We start from the raw sequence: 22,274 nt of genomic DNA on the forward strand, positions 1-22,274 counted from the left end.
TGTAAGTGTTTGAACTTATTAATGTACATCTTGCACCTGTATGCTTGCCTCATGGTACGGTTCACAAGTTCAACTGACTCTAATTTTTTGTGTTTTAGATTAGACAAGAAAAGAACTGTAAATCCATTGCTCGAGTGTCTATAACTGTATTTGTTCTGCACAACATGGACCAAATTTGCTTAAGTTGCTGGCCATAGGATCAAACAAGTGAAACTAAATTTTAATGTATCAATCAACAAGTAAACCCTTTATTTTATTTTTTTTCAACGGCAGTTTCCTTTTCTTTCTTTATGACTACTGTGCTTTCTACTTTCAATTATTGATGTATAGATGTTAATGGCTGAGTTAAGAAGCTTGATGTTGCCATTAGCTTAAAAAATATTCTTTATGAAAAGATGGGAAAAATTCATTCAATCCACGTAAAGAAATGCAAAACCAAAATCATTATAAATTCAAATGTTATAAAATTTCAGTACTGATAGGTATTATATTAAAGATATTTGTACATACCACTTAATAGTTATCAATATATATGTTTTAAAATTCTAATATAATTTTCACAAATATATTTATGTTATAGATAACATTCTGTTTAATAATAAATCCAAACTACAAAAGTTAATGAGCAAAGGAGCTAATAATTTTGTCTTGTTCCATCCATGACCAATAATTAAGCAAAATATTGAACTACAAGCTAGGTAATGCAAATTATTTTTTACACCCATAACCACCACGATTTCGCCTAAAAAATGCAACACATCTATCCTTAAGCTCATCGACTGTCAAGCCCCAGTTTTGATGTTAACCAAGTGCAGACCTCTTCCATCTCCTCTGGGATTGTATAGTGACCAAGCCTATATATTGTTTATCAAAGTATTCCGATAAATTGTTAAACATATGAGAAATCATGAAAGTTTTTTTATTTAGATTCTAGAGATCTGTACCCATTGTAAGATTTGAAAGTCATGTTCTCAAATCCATTTGAACTCAGTGCCAAAGCAAATTTCTCACCAAATTTATATGGAACCACATCATCTCCTGCAACTCAAACTCGTTATATACAATTACATACTTCTGAAGGAATATTGCCAATAGCCATTGATGATGCTAATAATAAGAAAACGAGCAAAAAAATATGAGTTATAACTGAATTTGTTAAATATGAGTTATAACTGAATTTGTTAACTTGAAAGCAGCCATAAAATTAATTACTAAATGTCTAAAAATGTGACCTTAGGTTTCAATAATGACAATATTTACTTGAAAGTCTGGGAAGCTGACTTTATGATTTTTTGAAATGACTAATTATACGCAAGCACCAAAAGAAATGTTCACTTTAATAACAACTATTTAATGGTTGTCCATAGAAGATGCATAAAATAGTTTCAATCAACTATTTCATTCTCAATGTGAAACAGACAACAAATAGATAAGGCCCTCCTATAACATTGAATGTATACAACAATACGCTAACAATAGTAATTTTAGGTTTTATGTCAATGCATTTGGCTGGTTAAATCGCTAAACTTGAGAAATCAGGTTTGCTTTCCTAATTATGAAAAGTTGACACTTAACATATTTGCCTGGTTAAATTCCTCGAGTAGAATATATTCTAGTCTAGTTACCATCTTGTTATATCCTACTACTTCATAATAAAAAAAAATGCTGTTAATTTTAACGGTGCCACTATTGTAACAGAGGTATAAGATAAAGCCAGAAAACAAACACAATAACCATACTTAAATCCATATGATAGTTTCCATAAACAATGTTACTAAAAATACCTTTTCCATGGCATAGCAAAATGGGCAAGGATGCAACGCGTCTAGCAACCTCATTATGTCTTTCTATTTTGGCTTTCAAATTCTTAGAAAAGAAAACAATTTATAAACCAAATATATTTTTTTTGGGTGGAGGGGGAGGAGCACTAAGCTTATATGCGAAGGTGCAGACGTAGAAAACCAACTTTGAACATGGAAGCCATCCACTAAGACCTACAACTGCACTCACATTGGCAGGATACAGATCGCCATTTTCATATTTTCCATGAATAAAACAGGTTGCAAAGTATAGAGAGGTTGCTGCACCCATACTAAACCCTCCAATACCAAGTTTAACTGTAATAAAAAAAAGCTAGTGTTAGAATAATGCCAAAATAAGTTACAATAAACAAAACTTTCATGGCTAAAATTGAAAAATAAGATGAATGAAACATTGCATCGGTTGTAAGCAAAACTGGTCAAACAACAAATTACTTAAATATAAACCAATCCTAAAATAGTGGTCGTTGTTTGCAGGAATTTATTGGAATGGCATTAAAGAAAAGGATTTGTTATGAAAAGGCCATTTTTGTCAAGAAAAAGAGAAACATAAATAAGAGGGGAACACTGTAAGAGCTCTTAGACCATTGCAAAGTTAAGAGGCAGAGGTGCATTGCTGTCAATCTAAAAAAAAAAACTTCTTGGGCGAATTTACATTAATCGAGTTTGTATTTATTTGAAGGATTTCCAGCTAAATCAATGAAATCCATCAATATGTATTGACACCTAGAAATAATCTGTTAAGGCTAGTGTTTTGAAGTGGTTGCCGAAGTGCCAATGTGGTGGCCACTATGGCTAACATTACGAAAAATCTGATTACTTGCCATATTTGAACTTAATTTGGAAAACTAAATCTTTGGGCTTTGAATGATGCTAATATTATTGCAGTACGTAGGCCCAACTACGAAGTTCAATCCATTTAAAGCAACTTATCCTAAATATTGGATCAGATCAAGCAATTGGATCTCTTGGATTATGGAGATTAGATCAGGATAGCATTGAAGACATATCTCCGACAATCCACTTCACATTGGTCTTTATTATTATATTGTACTTTGCTATTTTAATTGTTGTTCCAAGGGGGATTGGATTGTAATTGATCTCTAGTATATAAGCAAGTCTCAAAACTCTTATATATTTGAGAAACTTGTATAAGTTTTGTATAGAGTATTGAGAGATCTAGGTCTTTAGACACAAAAATAAGGTTGCTTTGTCGAGGTGTGATAGGAATTAAATCACTTGTTGTATTGGGATTAAATATAGTGGGTTTTTCTCACTAAGTTAGGTTCTACAAACATGGAGAAATCGAACTGCATAAACAATCTTTTGTATTATATTTTTCTGATGGCTCTGTAATGCCTCAAAATTTTTATTTTTGTTTTCGTTAAATTATGACACAAATGTGTATCTATTTCAATGGCTAAGTATTCTAGGAGTTTGTGTAAGGTCTCAAGTTCAAGCCTTATCTTTGGCAAATTTTGGTATTTTTCTGACTAAGTCTTATACTGGTTCAGTAAACTTATATTAGATTATTGGTAGAACCATATCAGAATGGGCTTGCTAGTCTTGTGGTTAGGATGTGTGTTGGTGTGTTAGAGGTTTGGTGATTGAATCCTTGCGCGAGCGTGAAAGTTTATTTTGCTCGTTTGACCGAGAGAGTTTCGATCAAACAAAATTCTGATGTAGTTGAGTTAGTGGGGTTAGTGGGAAAGATATGAGGGATTTGGAATATTATCTTGGATTTTTATTTTTTTAGTTTTATTTTTCAAAAAGGTTTTCTCTCTCTTCTATAGAATTTTTTACGTCGATTTCCTCTCTCTCTGTCGAAATTTTGTTTTCCTTTTCCCTTATTTTTCCTTTCGATTTCTTTCTCAATCCAACTTCGTTTTGCAACGTTTGGTTTCATGTGGTGTTTGGTAAGTGCTTCGAAAGCTTTGTGTAATGGTTGGATATTCGATTATGTTAATGATGTGTACTCATGTGCTTAGGAGTAGAACTAAGGGATGGGGACTTTTCATCGGTTCTGGAGTTACACGAAGTCATTGTGTTCGTTTTAAGGTAAGAGATTCGATTGTCTATTGGAACATGGAAAGACTTAGTGTCGATTTTAGTTTCGAATTAAATGTCTAATACGATGGGTTGTTGGTCAATTTTAGGTTTTGGTGGTCTTGGAATTGCAATTGCTGTGAAATCATGCCAGGTGTGTATCCGAAACACCAGAAAATAGGGTTTCAGTGAAAATAAAAAAACACCACTGTCGACACCACACAGACATGTGGTCGCTCGCGTGGTAGGCCGTGTGACATAACACGGGCATGTGATCGATGAGGCCAGGCCGTGCGCGTAAGACACAGCTGTGTAATAGCCAGGTAGGCCGTGTCCGACACACGGTCTAGACTGATTTGGGCCATGTGGGCCACACGGGCGTGTGGATCCACATGGGTAGTTCACACAAGCGTGTGGTATTTTAGACCAGGCCATGTGATCCACAGGGCAAAAGCCAAATTGGGTCTTATGGGCCACATGGGCGTGTGGGCCTACATGGACATGTGAGCTGATTTAACTAAAATGTGTTCTAAGATTGCACGGGTCGCCCAAGTCGACTATGAACCTACTATAGGGTCGATAAGCACTACTTAGACCCTTAAATGAATGAACTGTATGTATGATGTATGTACTGAGCATGATGATTATATCAATAAATACTGAACTGTATGTATATATGATATTCATGTATTAGCATGTCATTTACTGTATGTTGCATTATATTGGGTTGGGATGTTGATATTTGGAGGAAGTGTACTAAAAGGCTCTTAAGCCTATTACCTGGCAGCTCAGCTGCAATTTACTGATTATGTGTCGCATCCGATACTACTTGGAGTGCAGGGATGGGTGGGTGTTTTAAACCCCACATGGAGTGTAGGGATGGACGGAGATAGTATGTAGAGGCTGGTTGGGTAGGACTCTGTTTATTGAATAATGTATATCTGATACTATTACTATGATGGGCTTAGGCCCTAATACATATCTGATACTGAAACTGAAATGTGCCCGAACTGGTACTAAAACTGAAATGGGCTTAGGCCCAGACTGCATTTAACTGATAACTGTTGTTTGACTATATGCATGTTTTCTGTAAGGATTACACACTGAGTTTACGTAAACTCACCCCTTTCTATTTTATCTATACAGGTAATCCCCAAACTTAGCCGAATCAGTGCGACGGAGGACTCAATGGTGGCTACATGACTATGAAACTGTTTTAATTTAATTTAAGGTTTATACTTCCTCTTATTTTGGGGTATTTTTTATGTAATTTGGACTGTTTGCCTTTATTTTAGGCTTTAACTGTTTTCATAGACTTTTTGTAATGCCCCAAAATTTCTAATTTCGTTATTGTGAAAATATGACACAAATATCTGTCAACTTTAGTGGTTATGTGTTTTGGAAGTGTTTGAGAGGTCCCAAGTTTAAGCCTTTGCTTGGGCAAATTTTGGTATTTTGAATAAATTAGGCCTTACTCTTGTTCAGTAGGCTTTTATTTGATTGTTGGTAAAAATATATTAGAATGGGCCTACTGGTTTGGTGGTTAAGCGGAGTGTTAGTGTGTAGGAGGTCTTGTGTTCGAGTCACTGCGCAAGCAGGGGAATTAATTTTTGTTTGAAGTGTGTGGCGTGGTAGAGTTCAAATTAAACTGAACTGTTGAGTAGTTGTGTTATAGTGGGTTAATAGGGAGTGGTTTTAGGAGATAATTGGGGAGAAGTTATCAAAATAAGATTTTCTTCTTATCAGTTTTCTATGTTCTTTTTTCCCAACAAATTTTCTGACGTTAGGCTTTTGTTTCTCTGTCGTTTCTTCTCCCTTCTTGTTCACTTTTGGTTTTTGTTCCCCTTTGGCCGAATCTTGTTTTTTCTCTTTCCCCTCTCTTTTTGTTTTTCTTGATCGGTTCATCTCTTGCTCTATAGCCAAAATTCTCTTCTCTTTTCCCTACTCTTTTCGTTTCTGTATTTCTTGCGAGTCATCCCTTTGGGTGCAACTTTCGACTCATCTGTTTTGGTAAGTAGAAATTTTCCCCTTAGTTATCGTATTTCGATTAGGTAATTAAAAAAAGGTTCGATTTACCCTCGTTTAGGTGCTGTTCAAAGGTTTTAAGCGGATATTCCAGTGTGGAGATGACTGGTTATCGGATTCATCGTGGTAAGCTTTCGAATCGCCGTTGGCTTAGTTTCTTGAGTTTATGTTGGGGATATTTGGTTTGATTGATGAATCAAGTGATTAATTAAGGGATATATTGGTCAAATATAGGTTTTTGAAGGCTCGGGTTACTTTCCACAGCGAATTGATACCAGGTGTGTACCCGAAACGCAGAAAATAGGATTCGGCAAAAAGCTAAAATTACTTGCTATCGAGAAATAAGATAAATAAGAGAAAATGATGCGAAAAGTTGTAGAGAAAGGAAATAAGGATGTTATAAACTTAGAAATCAACATTTTGAACTAAAATAATTTTGGACAGCAGTAGTAGTCTAACTTTGAAAAATCATCAAAAATAGTGGAAATTGAGTTAGAGGTTGAATAAAATATGAAATTAAATTTTATTGAGTCTAGTTTTTCATAGGAAGAAACAGTGTAAGCAATAGAATTGTAAATTATGAGATATAATAAATTTTGTGAGACAATGTTAGAATGATTTTGGGTTCCCCTGTTCTGACTTTGGAAAATCATCAAAAATTATAAAAAAATAATTAGAGGCTTAAATTTATATTTTTAAATCCTTAATTTTTAGAATAAAGAAATGGAAGCATCATTCAAATTACATACTAAGAGATAAATAATTTTTCGTAAGGAGAGGTTGAAGCTATCAAACAGTAGAATAGGGATAAATTTGAAGATTTAACTATACTTATTTGATAAACTATAAATTCTGAAAACTTTACGGTAGAAAGGTATTAGAGTCTAGTTTCAAAAACATCAAGTGGATCTTAATTTGGAATTCTGTAGCTCAAGATATAAATAATTTAGTGACAATGACTCAAGTAGACAGCTTTGAATGAACATATAAGTAAATAGTGAAAACATATATGAATATTTAGCTAGCATAGGTTACATTAAAAATGAATCACACGGCCAAGGTCAATTTGGGCCGTGTGGGCCACACAGGCGTGTGAGCCTATTTTTTTTTTGAAAAGTTGTCAAAGGTTGCACGGATCGCCCAAGTCAACTGTAGACCTACTAAAAGGTCGGTAAGCTCTACTTAGACTCTTATATTAGTGATTTGTCTGTCTAATTTTTGTACCGAGAATGAATTATGATATCTGAATGTATGTACTGTAATTGCATAATAGCATGACATCTTTTGCATGTTGCATTGCATCGGGGTGGGTCACTGTTATCTGGAGGAAATGTTTGAAAGGCTATTAAGCCTGTTATCTAGCAGCTCTGCTGCAAATTTCTGATTATGTGCCGCATTTCGGTACAGCATGGTGTGTAGGGATGGGTGGGTTAATTTAATCCCCACATGGTGTGTAAGGATAGACGGAGATGGTGTGTAGAGGCTGGTGGGTAGGATTCTGATTTTCTGCTATTGCATATTGTATCTGAGATGGGCCAAGGCCCTAAATTATATCTGAGACTGTATCCGAATGGGCTAAGGCCCAAACTAAATCTGTAGGGCTCAGGCCCCCAGACTGTAATTGATTATTTTCTTATGTGTATCTATATGTATGTTTTCTGTGGGGATTACAAACTGAGTTTGTGAAAACTCACCCCTTTTTCTGTTTAATCTATACAGGTAATCCCCAGAGTTAAGTGGATCGGTGCAGCGGAGGGCTCGACGATGACCATCACTACTGAACTGTTTTATTAAAGCTTTTGATTTTATATTATCTTTGGGTATTTATTATTGTAATGTTGAGACTTTGAACTGTTTGGTTTAAATTGGGATTTTATACTGTTTTTATGGATTTTTAAATTGCAACTCAACAAAACACGATTTTTCTAAAAACTAAGATTTTCAGTTTCGTAAAATAATTGGTTTCAAAAGCTTCTGCTTAAAAGACATGTTTTAAAGCAAATCAGCTAGTTCACGTTTTTTCGAATTAAATAAAAGCTAATTAACTGGAAAGATTTTAACTTGTCAGTCTCGATTTCAAACCCCATTCCATATGATACCGCTAGATTCGGTCATAACGTCTAGGTCGGGTTTAGGGTATTACACTTTTAAACTACAAAACTCAACGAAAACTTAGTTCAAATAGAAATAACTTTTTTCCTAAACGCGAGCGGTTTTCTTCAAATTTCACGGTTTTAAAAGGTTCCGCTACAAAATATATTTTTAAATGAATCAGTTAACGAGAAAATAATTTTGAAAGTGACAAAAGAGAGATAAAAGCTAATAAACAGAAACGGTGTAAACTTGATACATTTGATTTCAAATTCCAATTCATGTGACATAGCCAGATTCGACCATAACGTCTAGGCCGGGTTTGGAGTGTTACATGCTCATTGTAGTGACATCTGAAGTGGCCACTATAGCTATCACCTCTATTCAAGCACTTTGTTTTTTTAAGTAATTAAAATTGTTTATTTCAACAATTGATATCAGAACCTCCCACTCAACATAGCAAGTAGTGTTTTATGGTGTTGTTAATTACTAAATATAGAAAGATCTTAAGTTGCATATCCTTTTATGTTGGAAGGTTCTAACTATACTTATTAAAAGGAAAAAATGAAACTTTTCATCAAGTCCACTGATGAGAAAGCATAATGTTCTTTTCTCATAGGGTGGCAACCACCTATCATTGAGATAGAAGTAGGAAGAACTCCTAAGTCTAAGTTAGCTTGGACCAATAATGAAGAACGTCTTGTGAATGCCAATTTGAAAACTCTTTATGCTATCTTCTGCGGTGTCAATGAACAAAAATTTTAGAGGATTTCAAAGTGTATAATTGCTAAAAAGGCATAGGACATATTTGAAATTGCACATGAATGAACCATCATAGTAAAACATTCTAACATATAGATGTTATCCACCAAGTTCGAGGCCTTAAGAATGTGGAATTCAGAAACTGTTGGTGAATTCTATTTAAAATTTTGTGATCTATCTAAATTTAGCGTTTACTATTGGAAAAGAACATTCCAATTCCAAGTTGGTCAAGAAAGTCTTGAGATCATTACTTGATAGGTTTGATTTAAAGTTACTACCATTGAGAAGCCAAAAGACCTAGATAGTTTGAGGATTGATGAACTAATTTAGGTAGATACAAACCTTGAAATAAAATTGGATAAAGCCAAACGTAGAAAAGCCAAAGGTGAAAGGAGTATTTCTTTACATGTGACAAAATGAAGTGCCCACTATTGACTCCACTGCGATTGAAGCCCTTCAAGAACAAATTGTTTTTCTTACTTAAAACCATTTTGACATGCACATTATAAGCCATTTCTTACCAAAATCGAGCCCATTCCATAACACTTTCCCAGGAATCATCAAATGAGGAACCACAAACTCAATTTCTTTTGAAAAATGAAGTAGTTGAACCTTATCTCCCACCTCTGCTTGAACATATATTTGTTTAAACATATCTTTGGTTGATTCTTGTCGTGATATTCCTTTCAAAATGTTCGAAAAATGTGTTAGCTCTAAATTTTCACTTACAAACTTTTTAAGCACCATGATCTCTTCCAAAAATACTTCTACTTCCATCTTTACATCTATGTCAATAGGATCGAAGACTTCATCAATAGTACCCATCACTTCACTCAATTATCTGATCTTTATCTCTTGTTGAAAATTAACCTCCAAGTCTTCATAGTTAACAATCATATAGGAGACCTACTCCTCAAGTTCAGAATTATCTGACTCTACACACTCTTCCATAAGAACATGTTCCCTAGCTCAATGTCGAATGGCTTCTAATAGTAAATCTAACTGATTTTGCATGTTTTTCATAGTGTCTTGGCATGTAAACATATCATTCTCAAGTATGCCAACCTAAGGGACTAAATAATGATTTTCACTAGACTCTTCACAATACATACCCTCATCTTGATAACAAAATGAGGAATATGGATAACATGTTGAGTTACTAGCTAATCACCCCTGATTGTAACTATCCATTTCATTCATGCAACCATAAAAATCATAAGGAGACTCATATCCTTGTCTCCCATAATCACCATTATACCTCAAGCTAGGCATTGAAATACCATTCACATCAAGCACAAATTAATCTTCTGGCCACTTATAGTTATTATTAAACATGACTATTAAGCAATTATCAACAAGGAAAAATTTAAGGGAACCATTAAAATAAAATACAATGTCGTATTTATAAACCTAACTTTCACTAGTTATCTCCCTAATAAAGCATGCAAAAACCAACACAATTCAACTTATCACACACACCTCTCCGAAAAAGGAGCTGACAACTTGATCACACCATGGCGTAAGGACCCCAAGCAGAAAAATAGCTCAAAATATAATGATGGACGACTTTTACTACAACTGTGATAGGTCGATTGTAATATTTGTAAGTGTTCCAATAAAACACTCTAAATATTTCAAGGATCGAACTCAAAGGAGAACGAGTGATAAGATGAATAACAAAGATCAAGTATGCAATTAAGAAATCTAGCTAGCTAATGACTAAGTACTATATTATGGCAATTTATAATTCAAAGTTAATTAAGCTAAACTATGCATAAAAGGACTAAACTGATTAACAGTCAAAAGTATGAAAAATATCAATTCAATGATTGATCGATTGATTTCCATGTTACCAATTAATTCTTAGATTAGAGACCTAAATTTATCAAACTTCTTATTGGTCCAATTTTACCTCTCGATCATCATTTTACGCAATTAGATAATTTAATTTGATTTATCTCTCGACCTCACTAAACTAAATTAAGACAATCAAATTGGTTCACAGTAAGATCTCCTCTCAATCTCACTTATCTAAATGTTCACCTAAGGTAGTTAATCCTAGGTTTTGAAGTATATTAAATTTTGTCCAATTTTTGCAGTTTAACCTCTGACCTTAAAATTAATCATGCAGCATTTCAATCAACCAACCACTCTAAAACTTAGTTTTTACTCATCATCAAAATACAAAGTCTAGCCAATTTCATGCTTAAATGATTCATCAATTAACCACAAAAGAAACAAGGGTTTAAAAATATTTTGTGACACTTGAAGGAGTCTTTGATGAAGATGACATCAATAATGTTGATAAATCCACAGCCCAAGTTAATATATTTGCACTTTTGATAACTCACAACATGTAAGTATTGAATGCTTTAAAGAAAAACCCAAAATAATAATGAAGAATCTTGTACCTATTTGAAAGAAAACTAAAAGTGCAAAAAAACTAAGAAGAAAATAGTAGAAAATAACTACTAAGCTAAAAAGGGAAAAAAAATCTAAGAAGCTAAAAATTGTGATGGAATAAAAGATGTTGACAAAAAGTTAATAAATGATTCCCCTTTTAGTTGTGACGTAAAGATAACTTAAATACTTCAAATTCTTTAACCCTAACGTTGAAAAAAACACCCTTCAAGAAAATGATATGACTTGAGTTGAGTTTGGACACAAAATTGCCCATACAGTTTTTTGCACTTGTTAGAATTTTATGCGTCACAACACCCAAGCTTTGGTGTCGCGTCATCCATGGTAGTGGAAACAAGTTTGGCTTGGGGGTTCTTGGTGTCATGACACAACCTTGCTAGTGTCGCAACATCGATAATAATGGCAATAGGTCTCATCACTTCAACCATTTACTTAGCATCACAACATCGAGGCTTGTAGTTAAGACTCGAAGGATCAATGTCGCGACACCACATACTTAGTATCGTGAGTTCAATGACAAGTTACTCCAAGTTGAGTTTTCGTTGAAGTTCACTTCTTTAAGATATGGAAAGTCATTGTCGCAACAGACACAACAGCTAAAGTCCTTCTCAATGTTCGACCTTAGTCATCTCCCTACACAAGCTCAAATAAATCATTACACACTCAATGGCATAATTTGTAATTTGGGTTTTAAAAAAAGTAAAATGTAAAAAAAACTATCATTAACACTAAAATCTAAGAATTGGTAAAAAAACATTAAAAAAACTCGTAAACTACTTGAGAATAAACTCATTAAGTATTCGAGAGAGATTAATTTGACATATCAAATTACAGTAGATCAGTAGTCGCTTAGAGATATAGGCCACTCAACAAATTAGATATAAAGAGGTTGTTTTGTGTAATAATTTACTCACCCCATATAGTGATGCATTATCAATTCTTTTCAATAAAAAAAGGGAGTAGTTGAGCTGGAGTAGATGGAAGCTTGTCTAAGTGCTGATGGAAGATAATGGTACCGTTAGTTAATTGTTACTCTTGATGGGAGTTATTTTGTTTTGTTTACTTTTTTTGTTACATACTTTCTATTACTTCTTATTACAAGCTTTGTAACTGATGAACATTGGAAATTTTATGGGTTATTGGTTGGTTTTACATTGTTCCACATGCTCTTATCCTCATCTTCCTTGCATAAAATTATAGTATTTTAATTGTTGATGCAATTACTCATAAGGCATTAATGGTTGAAATTGCCTAATCATGTTTTAAGATAAGATTGATGGATTAAGAGAATTATGCGGAAAGGGAAAAGTTATTGTTGATAAGTCTCTCACTTGATTGGTTTTGTAATATCCTGATTTTAGGCCTAGTCGAAATAGTGGTTTCGTGACCACAAACTCTGAGATAGAAATAATTATTTTATGATTATTTTAAGGTCTATGATATGATTGCATGATTGTGTAAAAATTTCGTGAAGAAATTTTATGCATAAAGTGCTTAAATTGAAATTAGGGACTAAATCGAATAATTTGTAAAACTTGCATTCTAGAAGTTTCTAGTATGAAATTGTTTTGAAATATTAATTAGGAGGTCTTAAATAGCAATTTTACCAATTTCTAAGTCTATGGACAAAAATTGGACATGGATGGAATTTTTGGAAAGTTTAGTAGTAAGGGCATTTTGGTCATTTAGGGGTAAAATGAATTAAAATACAAAATTAAAAGCCAATTTTGCTCATCTTCAACCCCATGGCTGAATATAGCAAGGAGAAACCATGGCTAGGGTTTTTCAAGCTTCCAAGCTCGATTGTGAGTCCGTTCTAGCCTCGTTTTTAATGTTCTTTACGTTTTTGGAATCCCAGTAGCTCGATTAAGCTTATGTTAGCAATAATTCAACCTAGGGTTTATATTTGGAAAAATACCCATAGGTGAAATTTGTGTATTTTGATGTTTTATGATAGAATATGAGGTTTTAAATCATGTTAGACAACTTGTGCTACTCGATTTTGAGTGAAAACGAGTAAAAGGGCTTAATCGGTAAAAATACCTAATAGTCACAAGTATATGTTAGAGAGAGAATTTGATGTTGCCATAGAAGGGAAAAGTGATCAACATGTTATAAAATATAAGAATAAGGAATAAAGTTTAATTCCCGAGCCTAGGGGCAAAAGTGTAATTATGTAAAAATTTAGGGGCAAAAATGTAATTTTCCCAAAGTTCGTATTAAATGCTGTTTTGATGAATGTATGTATTAAATAAGATTAATTTGGCATTATAGATCAAGAGAAACGAGATTCAAGTCGCGATCGAGGAAAAGAAAAGATTGTGGACTAAATTGCAAAATCTTTATATTTTGGTACCAAGGTAAGTTCATGTGTAAATAATGTAGCATAATTGTTTTAAGTTATTGATGTTAATTATATGATACGCTGATTTTTAATCGTGAAATATTATGCTTTGTGGTTAATGTTGAGTAATATGCAAATTATGTTTACTACTTGATAAATATGAATTGCTACCAAGTATCGGTTCCGATATTCCATGGAAGACGACAAATATGAGATCGAGGGAAAAAGCCCGCTTGAACCTTAGGAATAGATTAGGATACAAGTGACATGTCACTAGGATGGTTGAGCATCCGAACTCGTTGAGTTGAGTCCGAGTTCACTTATGGATGCGAATGTCCGAACTCGTTGAGTTGAGTTCGAGTTCGAGAGATGTAACTAGGCATCCGAGCTCGTTGAGTTGAGTCCGAGTTCACTTATGGATGCGAACGCCCGAGCTCGTTGAGTTGAGTCCGAGTTCGCTTATGGGCGGGTTACATGGTAGCTTGGCTACATATGTGGCACTTATGTGCAAACTTTTCATGTATCCGAATTATATTCCGATGTGTTCAACGGGTAAAATTCTACTCAAATGGAGGAATACTCAAGATGAAAGGGACGTATTGGTAAGTGTTGTGAAATGGATACTTTGAATAGGTATGTACTTAACCCTCGGGTTGAAAACTCGATATAACAACAATATGGTAAGATGATAAATGAAAATGTGATATGAATGTCTCGGTGATGATTATGCAAATGATGTTTTATGTTTGCTTATATAGTTATGTTACTTGCTATTTGCATGTGAACTTACTAAGCATTTATGCTTACTCCCTCCTTTTCATTCCTTGTAGTGTTGACAAGCCAGCTCGGAAATCGGAAACGGTCGGAGGCACGCTCACACTATCCGTATACCATCTTGGCATAATGGCTTGTATATTTTGAGTATGACATGTATAGCATGATAATCATTTTGTGTATATAGTCTTATGATATGGTTATTGAGTGGTATGGAAATTCTTGGTAATGATTAGCCATTGGAATGGCTAATCATGATCATATTTGGTGTTATGTATGCTAAATTACTAGCTAATCCATGGAAACCATGAAATAGGTAAAATTTACCATAAAATAGATTCAGTCAGCAGCAGTGACGTGAGTTTGAAAAATCACTAAAAATATTAGAGATACAATTAGATGATGAATAATATATGGAATTGAAGAATTATGAGTCTATTTTCATATGGATGGAACAAAACAGGTATATGAGTTATATTTTATGAGATGTTTAAATTTTTGTGAAACAGGGCCAGAGCGATTTCTGGATCCCTTGTTCTGACTTTGGAAATTCACCATAAATTTTACAAAGATAATTAGAAGTCATGCTTTATATTTACAGATTCCTTATTGAGTCTAGTTTTATTAGAGACAAATGGCATAGTCATTGAAGCTCTGTACAGGGAGATATCTGATTCGTAATACACAGAGGTTAGAGTAGTCGAACCCTGAAATAGGGGAGACTTTAACTAATAAACTGTACTAATTGGCCTGACCAAAAATTCTAGAAAAAAATTAGTAGATAGATATATGAGTCTAGTTTCAGGAAAAATTTACGGAATTATATTTCGAGTTTCGGAACTTGATATATGATTTTTAAATCGACTGTGATGCAGTTAGCCAGCTTGTCTGGAAATTTTAAAATGAATTGTATGAGCTGTTTAAGTAATGAATTAAGTCCGTTAACACCTCGTGTTCGACTCCGGCAATGGTCTTGGGTACGGGGCGTTACAGGTTTTGTTCAAAAAAATGATAAAGGTAGAGATTGTTGACGCAAGTATTTTAAAATGGTTGTCAAGTGTCAATGGTAGTGGCCACTACAACTAACACAACAACAAAACCTATTACTTGTCATATTAGAAGTTGATAATTTTTTGAACAAAATCTTTGGGCTTTGGATAATGCTGATATTGTGGAAGTATGAAAGCCTAACTGTGAAGTTCAATCCATTTGGACCAACTTGATTTGAAGTTTGGATTAGATCAGATCAATTGGATCAAATCCCTTGTGTGATATCCCTAACTCAGCAAGTCAGGTTAGATATACTTGAGAATTTTAGAAATAGATAATAGGAATTTTTTAATGTTAGTATAGAAAGTAGTTAGAGCTGATAGAAAATTAAAATTACTTTTGAAATGGGAAAAATAAATCCGGGATATTAAATTAATTGTAAGATAATGAAAAGTAGTGCGAAAAAAGTAAGAAAAATAAAAAATTGAAATGATTGCATTAAATGGAAGGAATAGAAGAGAAATTTTACCAAAATAAAATATGATTCGTGGAAGGTATTATAGAGAATGTTGGAGAATTGAATGGTAATTACTCAAATAAGAAAATTATGGAAAATACAAAGATTAAGGACTAAAATGTGTCAAACTATGATTAGTGGGCTAATTTGATAATTTTCATTTTAATTATTAAATTAATTAGATGTTTTTATTAGAAAAGTTGAAAAATATGAAGTCATTTATCTTTCCATTACAAATCATGTCACCTCCAATTCTCTATCCTCTCAACTTTTGCTTTTATTACAAATAAATCATTTTCTACCATTTTCAAGCCTTTCAAGTTTAATTCCTTCAATTTCTTTCATCAATCATTAATGAAATCAATAGTGAAGCTCATTAGTCACCTTAACTTTATGAAATGAGTATCAATAGTTGTCTTGGAAGAGAGAGAAAATAAGAATTAGGGTTTCATTACAAGCGATCAAGATAAGAATGATAAGTTTCTTCATGGAATTCATGTTAGTTTCATTTAAATAGCATAGATATGCTATTTGAATATGATTTTAACAAGTAAATGCTTTATGTTTTGATATGAAAATGAAGGAAAAAAAGAAGAAAAGTGAAGGATTCCTTGGAGAAAAAGGTAAGAAAGTAGCCAAAAAGTGAAAAGTTTAAATTATTTTCATTTGATTGAGTGGAAGTAATGAAATAAATATATTAAAAGTCCATATAGACGAGATGAGAACTAGTAGGATATAAATAGCATATCATTAGAAAATCTCATGTGCACAAAAAAATGTGACACTTCGGTGAGAAATGAAAAAAACACTTCGGTGCAAATGAATGTGGCACTTCAGTACAATCGAAATGTATATTGTGACTGTTTCGTATATCTGATATGTTTTATTTAGTCTACAATGGGTTATACAAATGATACATGGTAAGAGAAAATGCCAAAAGGCTCAGTAAGTAACTTAAGCCCTGTAAAATTATCCTTTGTCTACTAGTATTGTTTTTTTTCTTAAGAAATTATTAATATTAACATTAGTTAAATCTTAAATAAAAAGTTTAATTCCTGTGGTTTTTACTAAGCTGTCACAAGCTTAACACATTATTTCAAAACGCGTAGGGAAGACTTGAAGCGCTAGAGTGGAGAATTGACATCAGCTCATCTCATCACATCTCAAGCTTGGAAAAAAGTATGGTTTGAATGTTTTGGTTCTAGCTATGGCATGCACATAGCTAAAGTCTAGCTTGTGAATATAAGTCTTTTGGTGGACCTAATTGTAGAACTTGAAATTTTATGTTAATCTTATAAACTTAGCTTTAATGAACTAAGTTTATGAAGAATTATATAGTTCTTGAGATTGGAATTGAGCTTATATGAATGATATGTTGATTGAATTAATTGGAATTTGATATTTGAATAGGGTTTTAGGTACAAAAAATTGAAGAATGGAAATTTTGAGATATAGGGTGCATGTTGGGACGACGAGTATACCACGTCACAACGAGACAAAGTCAAAGAGTGACGTCGTGACAAGGAACCTCAACATTGCAACGTCAACTTCAAATTTTAGAAATCTTACATTTTAGTCCCTGTTCGATATCATATTATTACAAAGTTGTCGTAAGCTTGTGTAGAACTCGATTATGAGTTTGAATCAAGATATAAAATGTATAATGATCCTAATTACTTGAATGAGATGATGAAATGAATTGAAATTAATTGACATTGCTTCGGCAACAAATGTAGCATTCCAATATCTTGACCAAGCGATCGGGTCAAGTATAGGAGTGTTACACCTTGGATTGTGGATATTCGATCAGACTAACATTGAAAACATATCTCCAACAGCCCCTTTACATTGGTCTTTATCATTATATTATATTTTGCTATTTTAGCTAGTAACTAATTGGAGATTAGATTGTAATTTATCTCTAGTATACTAGGAAGTCTCAAAACTCTTATATATTTGAGAGACATGAATAAATTTTTTTTATAGAGTATTGAGAGCACTTATCTGTTCACAGTGGAATGTACTTTGTAAGTGCATTTGTGAGAGAAATGCGTTTTTTTTACTACCAAGGTCTCAAGAGGAGAACATAGAAATGAGAAATCTAAGTCTTTAAATATAAAAGTGAGGTTGTTATATTTTGGTGTGATAGGACTTAAATAACTTGTTGTATTGGGAGTAAAATAGTGGAATTTTCTCTCTAAATTAGTTGCAGACGTAAGGAAACAAAATTGCACAAACAATCTTGTGGTTATGTTTTCTGTTGTGCTCATCACAATGGAACCTGAAACGGCCATTGTAGCCGTCACTTCCATTCAAGCACTCTATTTTCCAAAGCAATTAGCGTATGTGTGTTCTAACATAATCAGCAAAAAATAGTACATATAATTGTCCTACCAGCTAACATTCAAGAATTAGAAAATGAAACTAAAATTAAAACTCACAGTAAATCTAATGAGTTCCAAAATCAATGTTCTATCTTCTAAAAGGAAAAGAATATTGTTCACATTTCATAGCCAAAATCATGAGAACTTAATAATGTTGTAGAAAGTAAGACTGATAAATGGCAATTGTATGATGTAAAACATTGTTCCTTATGAACTCTCCTTATAGAAGAAAATACAGGTGTCTACAATGCAATAGTACCTAAATCAGAAGAGAAATCGAAGACACTCCCCCTACCCAAAGAAAAAGAAAATGGAAAAAATAGCATAATAAAAACATTATAAAGAAGTTGTGAGGAAACATACTGTCAGCAGGCTCTATTGACAACAAATTTGCAACATGTCCAGCAGCAGCCTCCAAACCCTCTACATCATCAGGAGCATCTTCTGAAAGTTCTCCCATATCGAACCCTGATGTATGTTATATTTTAAAGCACCATCATCAAATAAAAAGGTTGAAGAGAGTGAAATTTAATTCTTGTTTGCTTCATATGAGATTGAATCAATAGTTCAATACAGAGTTCTATGAATATACTTACAAGTAGTTGTTGGAAAGCCACCAAATAAAGTTATTGGTCGAGTAGGAGCAGTTGGGCATATCCATTTAATCTGCACGATAGGATCATATGCATGGAAATTTATGATGTTATCAAGAAATGCTAAAACTATTAATTAATTCTTAGAATATATTCTCCTAAATATATTTGGCTAGAATAATCATATCCTTACATTCGGAAGAGGGAGGGTCTCCAGAAGCTGGGACCAGCTGATTAATAAAACAAAAAGGTAAATGAGGATGAGTAGATATTGCAAAAAATACCAAGTACTTACATTAGATCATACATTACAAGATAGGGAGCCTCAGATGACAAAATAACTATATGATAATTCAAATTCCAAGAGGCACCAATATAACAGATTGGATGAAAAGACTTGCCAAACATGAAACATAAAACATATTGAAGACATGAAACATTGAAATATGAAGTGAATGACAACCACTTCAAAAATAAACATGAATTAATTTATTATCAGCTTAGTTTATAAGATCAAAAGCATAAAACAAATATGGATGAACGAGGTTCTTATGCATGCAATGATTAATTCCCTACAACTTATTTAAGCATCATAGTAACAGTGCTATACTACAAGAATGAAAATTGCATAGAGAAAGGGAGCTTTTTGCTTAGTTCACGTACTGACAAATTCCCCATGTATTCAACAAAAAACAACATCCATATTATTGATATGCAGGACTACTAAACTAAGGGAAAGGAAACACCTCAAAATTTCTGAAAGGAAAACTAATATAACATCTCAAAGGTATTTACTTCTTCACTGCGAAATAATAATTCATATAAATAGAACCATGGCCTCATGGACCCAAATGATTTGGCTTGTTGCTTCACCCAAAAAATGTTAACAACATCTTAAACTCTTAGGACTATACTTAATGGATGCAATCATCCAAGTACGAAAGGAGAAAAGAAAAGGTAAAAGAAGTGAAAGAATGTTAATAAACAAAATCAGAGAAAAAAAAAAGAATCAAAGGAAAGCTAAATCTGCTCAGGGAAGGGAAGAGCTAGACATGAATACAACCTACCAAATAGAATATACATGATATTTCTTCCTTTTATATTTGACACTTTAGGAGAAATGCCAAATTTGAAAATTAAATGGTTTTATTTTCCACAGAGAAAATAAGTTAAATTACTGATGTTGAGAAAATAAAGTTAAATTTATTTCCCAAAAACTAAAAGTAAGAATTTTAAAAAGCAATACCTTGAACCATTATCACCAAGGCCATGTAACCAAACTACGGTTGCTTGGTGCCTACCTTTGGGCCTAACCACATGAGTTCTTCCAAATTCAAGTGCCTCCCTTCTACCACCTGCTATTTGTCATAGAACAGTTCAAGTATTAACCGTTAAAATCTAACACAAGGAGGAAAAACATGCTTGTGAATTTGTAAAAAATCTAACTCAATCAATATATATACCAATCCACCATGCATACAATGAAGAACCGATTGATTCAATTGCCTCAAGAACAATCAAAACAATTATGCAAACTTGATAATGAGCTATAATTATAGACATTTCCCCAATGAGTAAGATGGAGCAAAGCAGATTAACTGACCAGAACCAATAGAAGGACCTGTGAAGCTCATTGTATCCCACCGAAAAGCAGCAGTGGCCAAACCCACCTATTGAACTAGAAGGAGCACTGATCCTAGAATTACGAAAGAACAGACTGATATTTATTTCACATCAAAGGTTAATTTAGCAAAATGATTAATTTTCACTAAATTCATATATATATATATATATATATTATCAGAATCAACATAAAAGCTTGTCCAAAAATAGGTACGTTGCAACAAATCCATCCGAAAGAAGACTTTTCTATCTAATCCAAATTACATATATTTCAAAACCTTTGACGAAAATGGGATTTGAACTCTAAATAAATGATGATATCCATTTCACACACACACAAAAAAAGAAGAAGAATATATTAGATGAAAATTCATATGAAACTAAGATTAAAAATAAAATAAAAAGCCCAAGATGGAACAAAAATGAAACTTTAAAAATACACTGTTTTTGAGAATTAACTGGTTGAATAAATTAGCAAATTGAACTCTATTCTACATAAAGAAAAATAGAAAAAGGAGAAACAGGGGAAAATATGATATCAAAAAGGAAAAAAAAAAAAAGGCATTCGCGTTTCAGGCATTTTACCTTTTCCACTAATACGTCGATTGGATTCGAAGACTCCGAATAGCAAAGGCTTTAGACACCAACGGAAAAAAATAATGATAACTTTTTTTGTCTCCAAACCCAAAGGCAATTTTCTTTTGCTCCGATAAATTTGTGGCCAAATTAGCAATATATGCCAAAACTTTCTCTGTCTAAAATTTTGGTGAAGTTGTTGGATGAAATGTTACTGAAGGATTATAACATGTTTTCATATTATTTTTAGTGTTTAAATAAATCCATGAAAACTGGAATTAAATAAAAAAAAAAGAAACAGAGTTGGTTGAAAAAAAAGGTTTGGAGCTCATCACCAATTGTACTGGTGGTACCCTGATTATGTGGCGGACAATTGTTAAATGCAGCGTAATTGCCAGTAACAAAAATTTGATGTTTTTCTACTTGGAGGAGCACTCTTTCAAAACTTGGCTTACTTGCATTTATGGCCGACCAAAACTACATGAAAAAAAATTTGCGATAGACTAGATTAGTCTTAACCTACCTATCATCCATTCTGGTCATGGACCTATGGTAGTTTCAACTAATAGAAAGCTCCCCTACCAACCAAGACCTTATTGGTTTGAGCTATGTGGAGTGGGCCTTGCACCCGCAATGTAGGGAAGTAACTGAAACTGCTTGGAATACCATTGTTAAAGGATCCTCAACTTATAAATTGATTTGTAAACTTAAAACTACAAGTTTTTCTCTAAGAAAATGGAACAAACAAGTCTTTGGTGATCTCATTGAACTGGAAAATCTATTACTAGATGCACAGTCTTGTATTAACTCTCCATGCTTTTGGTCCCTTGAAAAAGAAATCAGGGATCAACTTCGACTCCTTGAAGAACAAGAGGGCTTCAAAAATTAAGGTTGGAATTTGGTGAAAACGAAGGGCCAGAATAGAATAAAAGGGATAATAACTTAAGCAACTTGTGAATTGACGACCCTAATATGATAAAACGTGTCTTTCATTTTTACCATTTTGAGGATATTTACTACAAGCTGGATCTTTCTAATGTTGGTAAAACAATTGAGGTTTTAAAGGACCTTAGCATCCATTACCTATCTTAGGAAGATAAACTTCTTCATCAGCTTTCAGGAAAGGGGAAGTAAAAGCGGCGGCGCTCTGAAAGCACCAAGGATTGATGGTAAACCCTGCTTTTCCTACCAGTAATTATGGGACATTGTAGGATCTCTCACTACTAAACACCACTCTTTATGCGGATAGAGCTGGGTAAAATTATTATTACATTCATTTTGAGAGGTGACTCAAATTTCAATTACATA

The 22,274-nt window shown here is 33.2% G+C and overlaps 1 protein-coding gene across 1 annotated transcript; it reads right to left on the bottom strand.

Annotated features, from left to right (window-relative positions):
* Positions 1–544: 544 nt before the first annotated feature.
* LOC107962631 (acyl-protein thioesterase 2) lies at positions 545–21,774 on the bottom strand. The gene is made up of 10 exons (XM_016899090.2): positions 20,976–21,774; positions 20,371–20,463; positions 20,014–20,125; positions 18,961–18,997; positions 18,771–18,840; positions 18,538–18,642; positions 1,963–2,117; positions 1,785–1,866; positions 945–1,038; positions 545–854 (listed from the first exon to the last, which is right to left on the bottom strand). The coding sequence occupies exons 2-10, from the start codon at positions 20,399–20,401 to the stop codon at positions 773–775; spliced, it is 768 nt and encodes a 255-aa protein (XP_016754579.1). The 5' UTR covers positions 20,402–20,463; positions 20,976–21,774; the 3' UTR covers positions 545–772.
* Between the last annotated feature and the right edge of the window lie 500 nt (positions 21,775–22,274).

Source organism: Gossypium hirsutum, chromosome A06 (assembly GCF_007990345.1).
Source record: "Gossypium hirsutum isolate 1008001.06 chromosome A06, Gossypium_hirsutum_v2.1, whole genome shotgun sequence".
Lineage (NCBI taxonomy): Eukaryota > Viridiplantae > Streptophyta > Magnoliopsida > Malvales > Malvaceae > Gossypium > Gossypium hirsutum.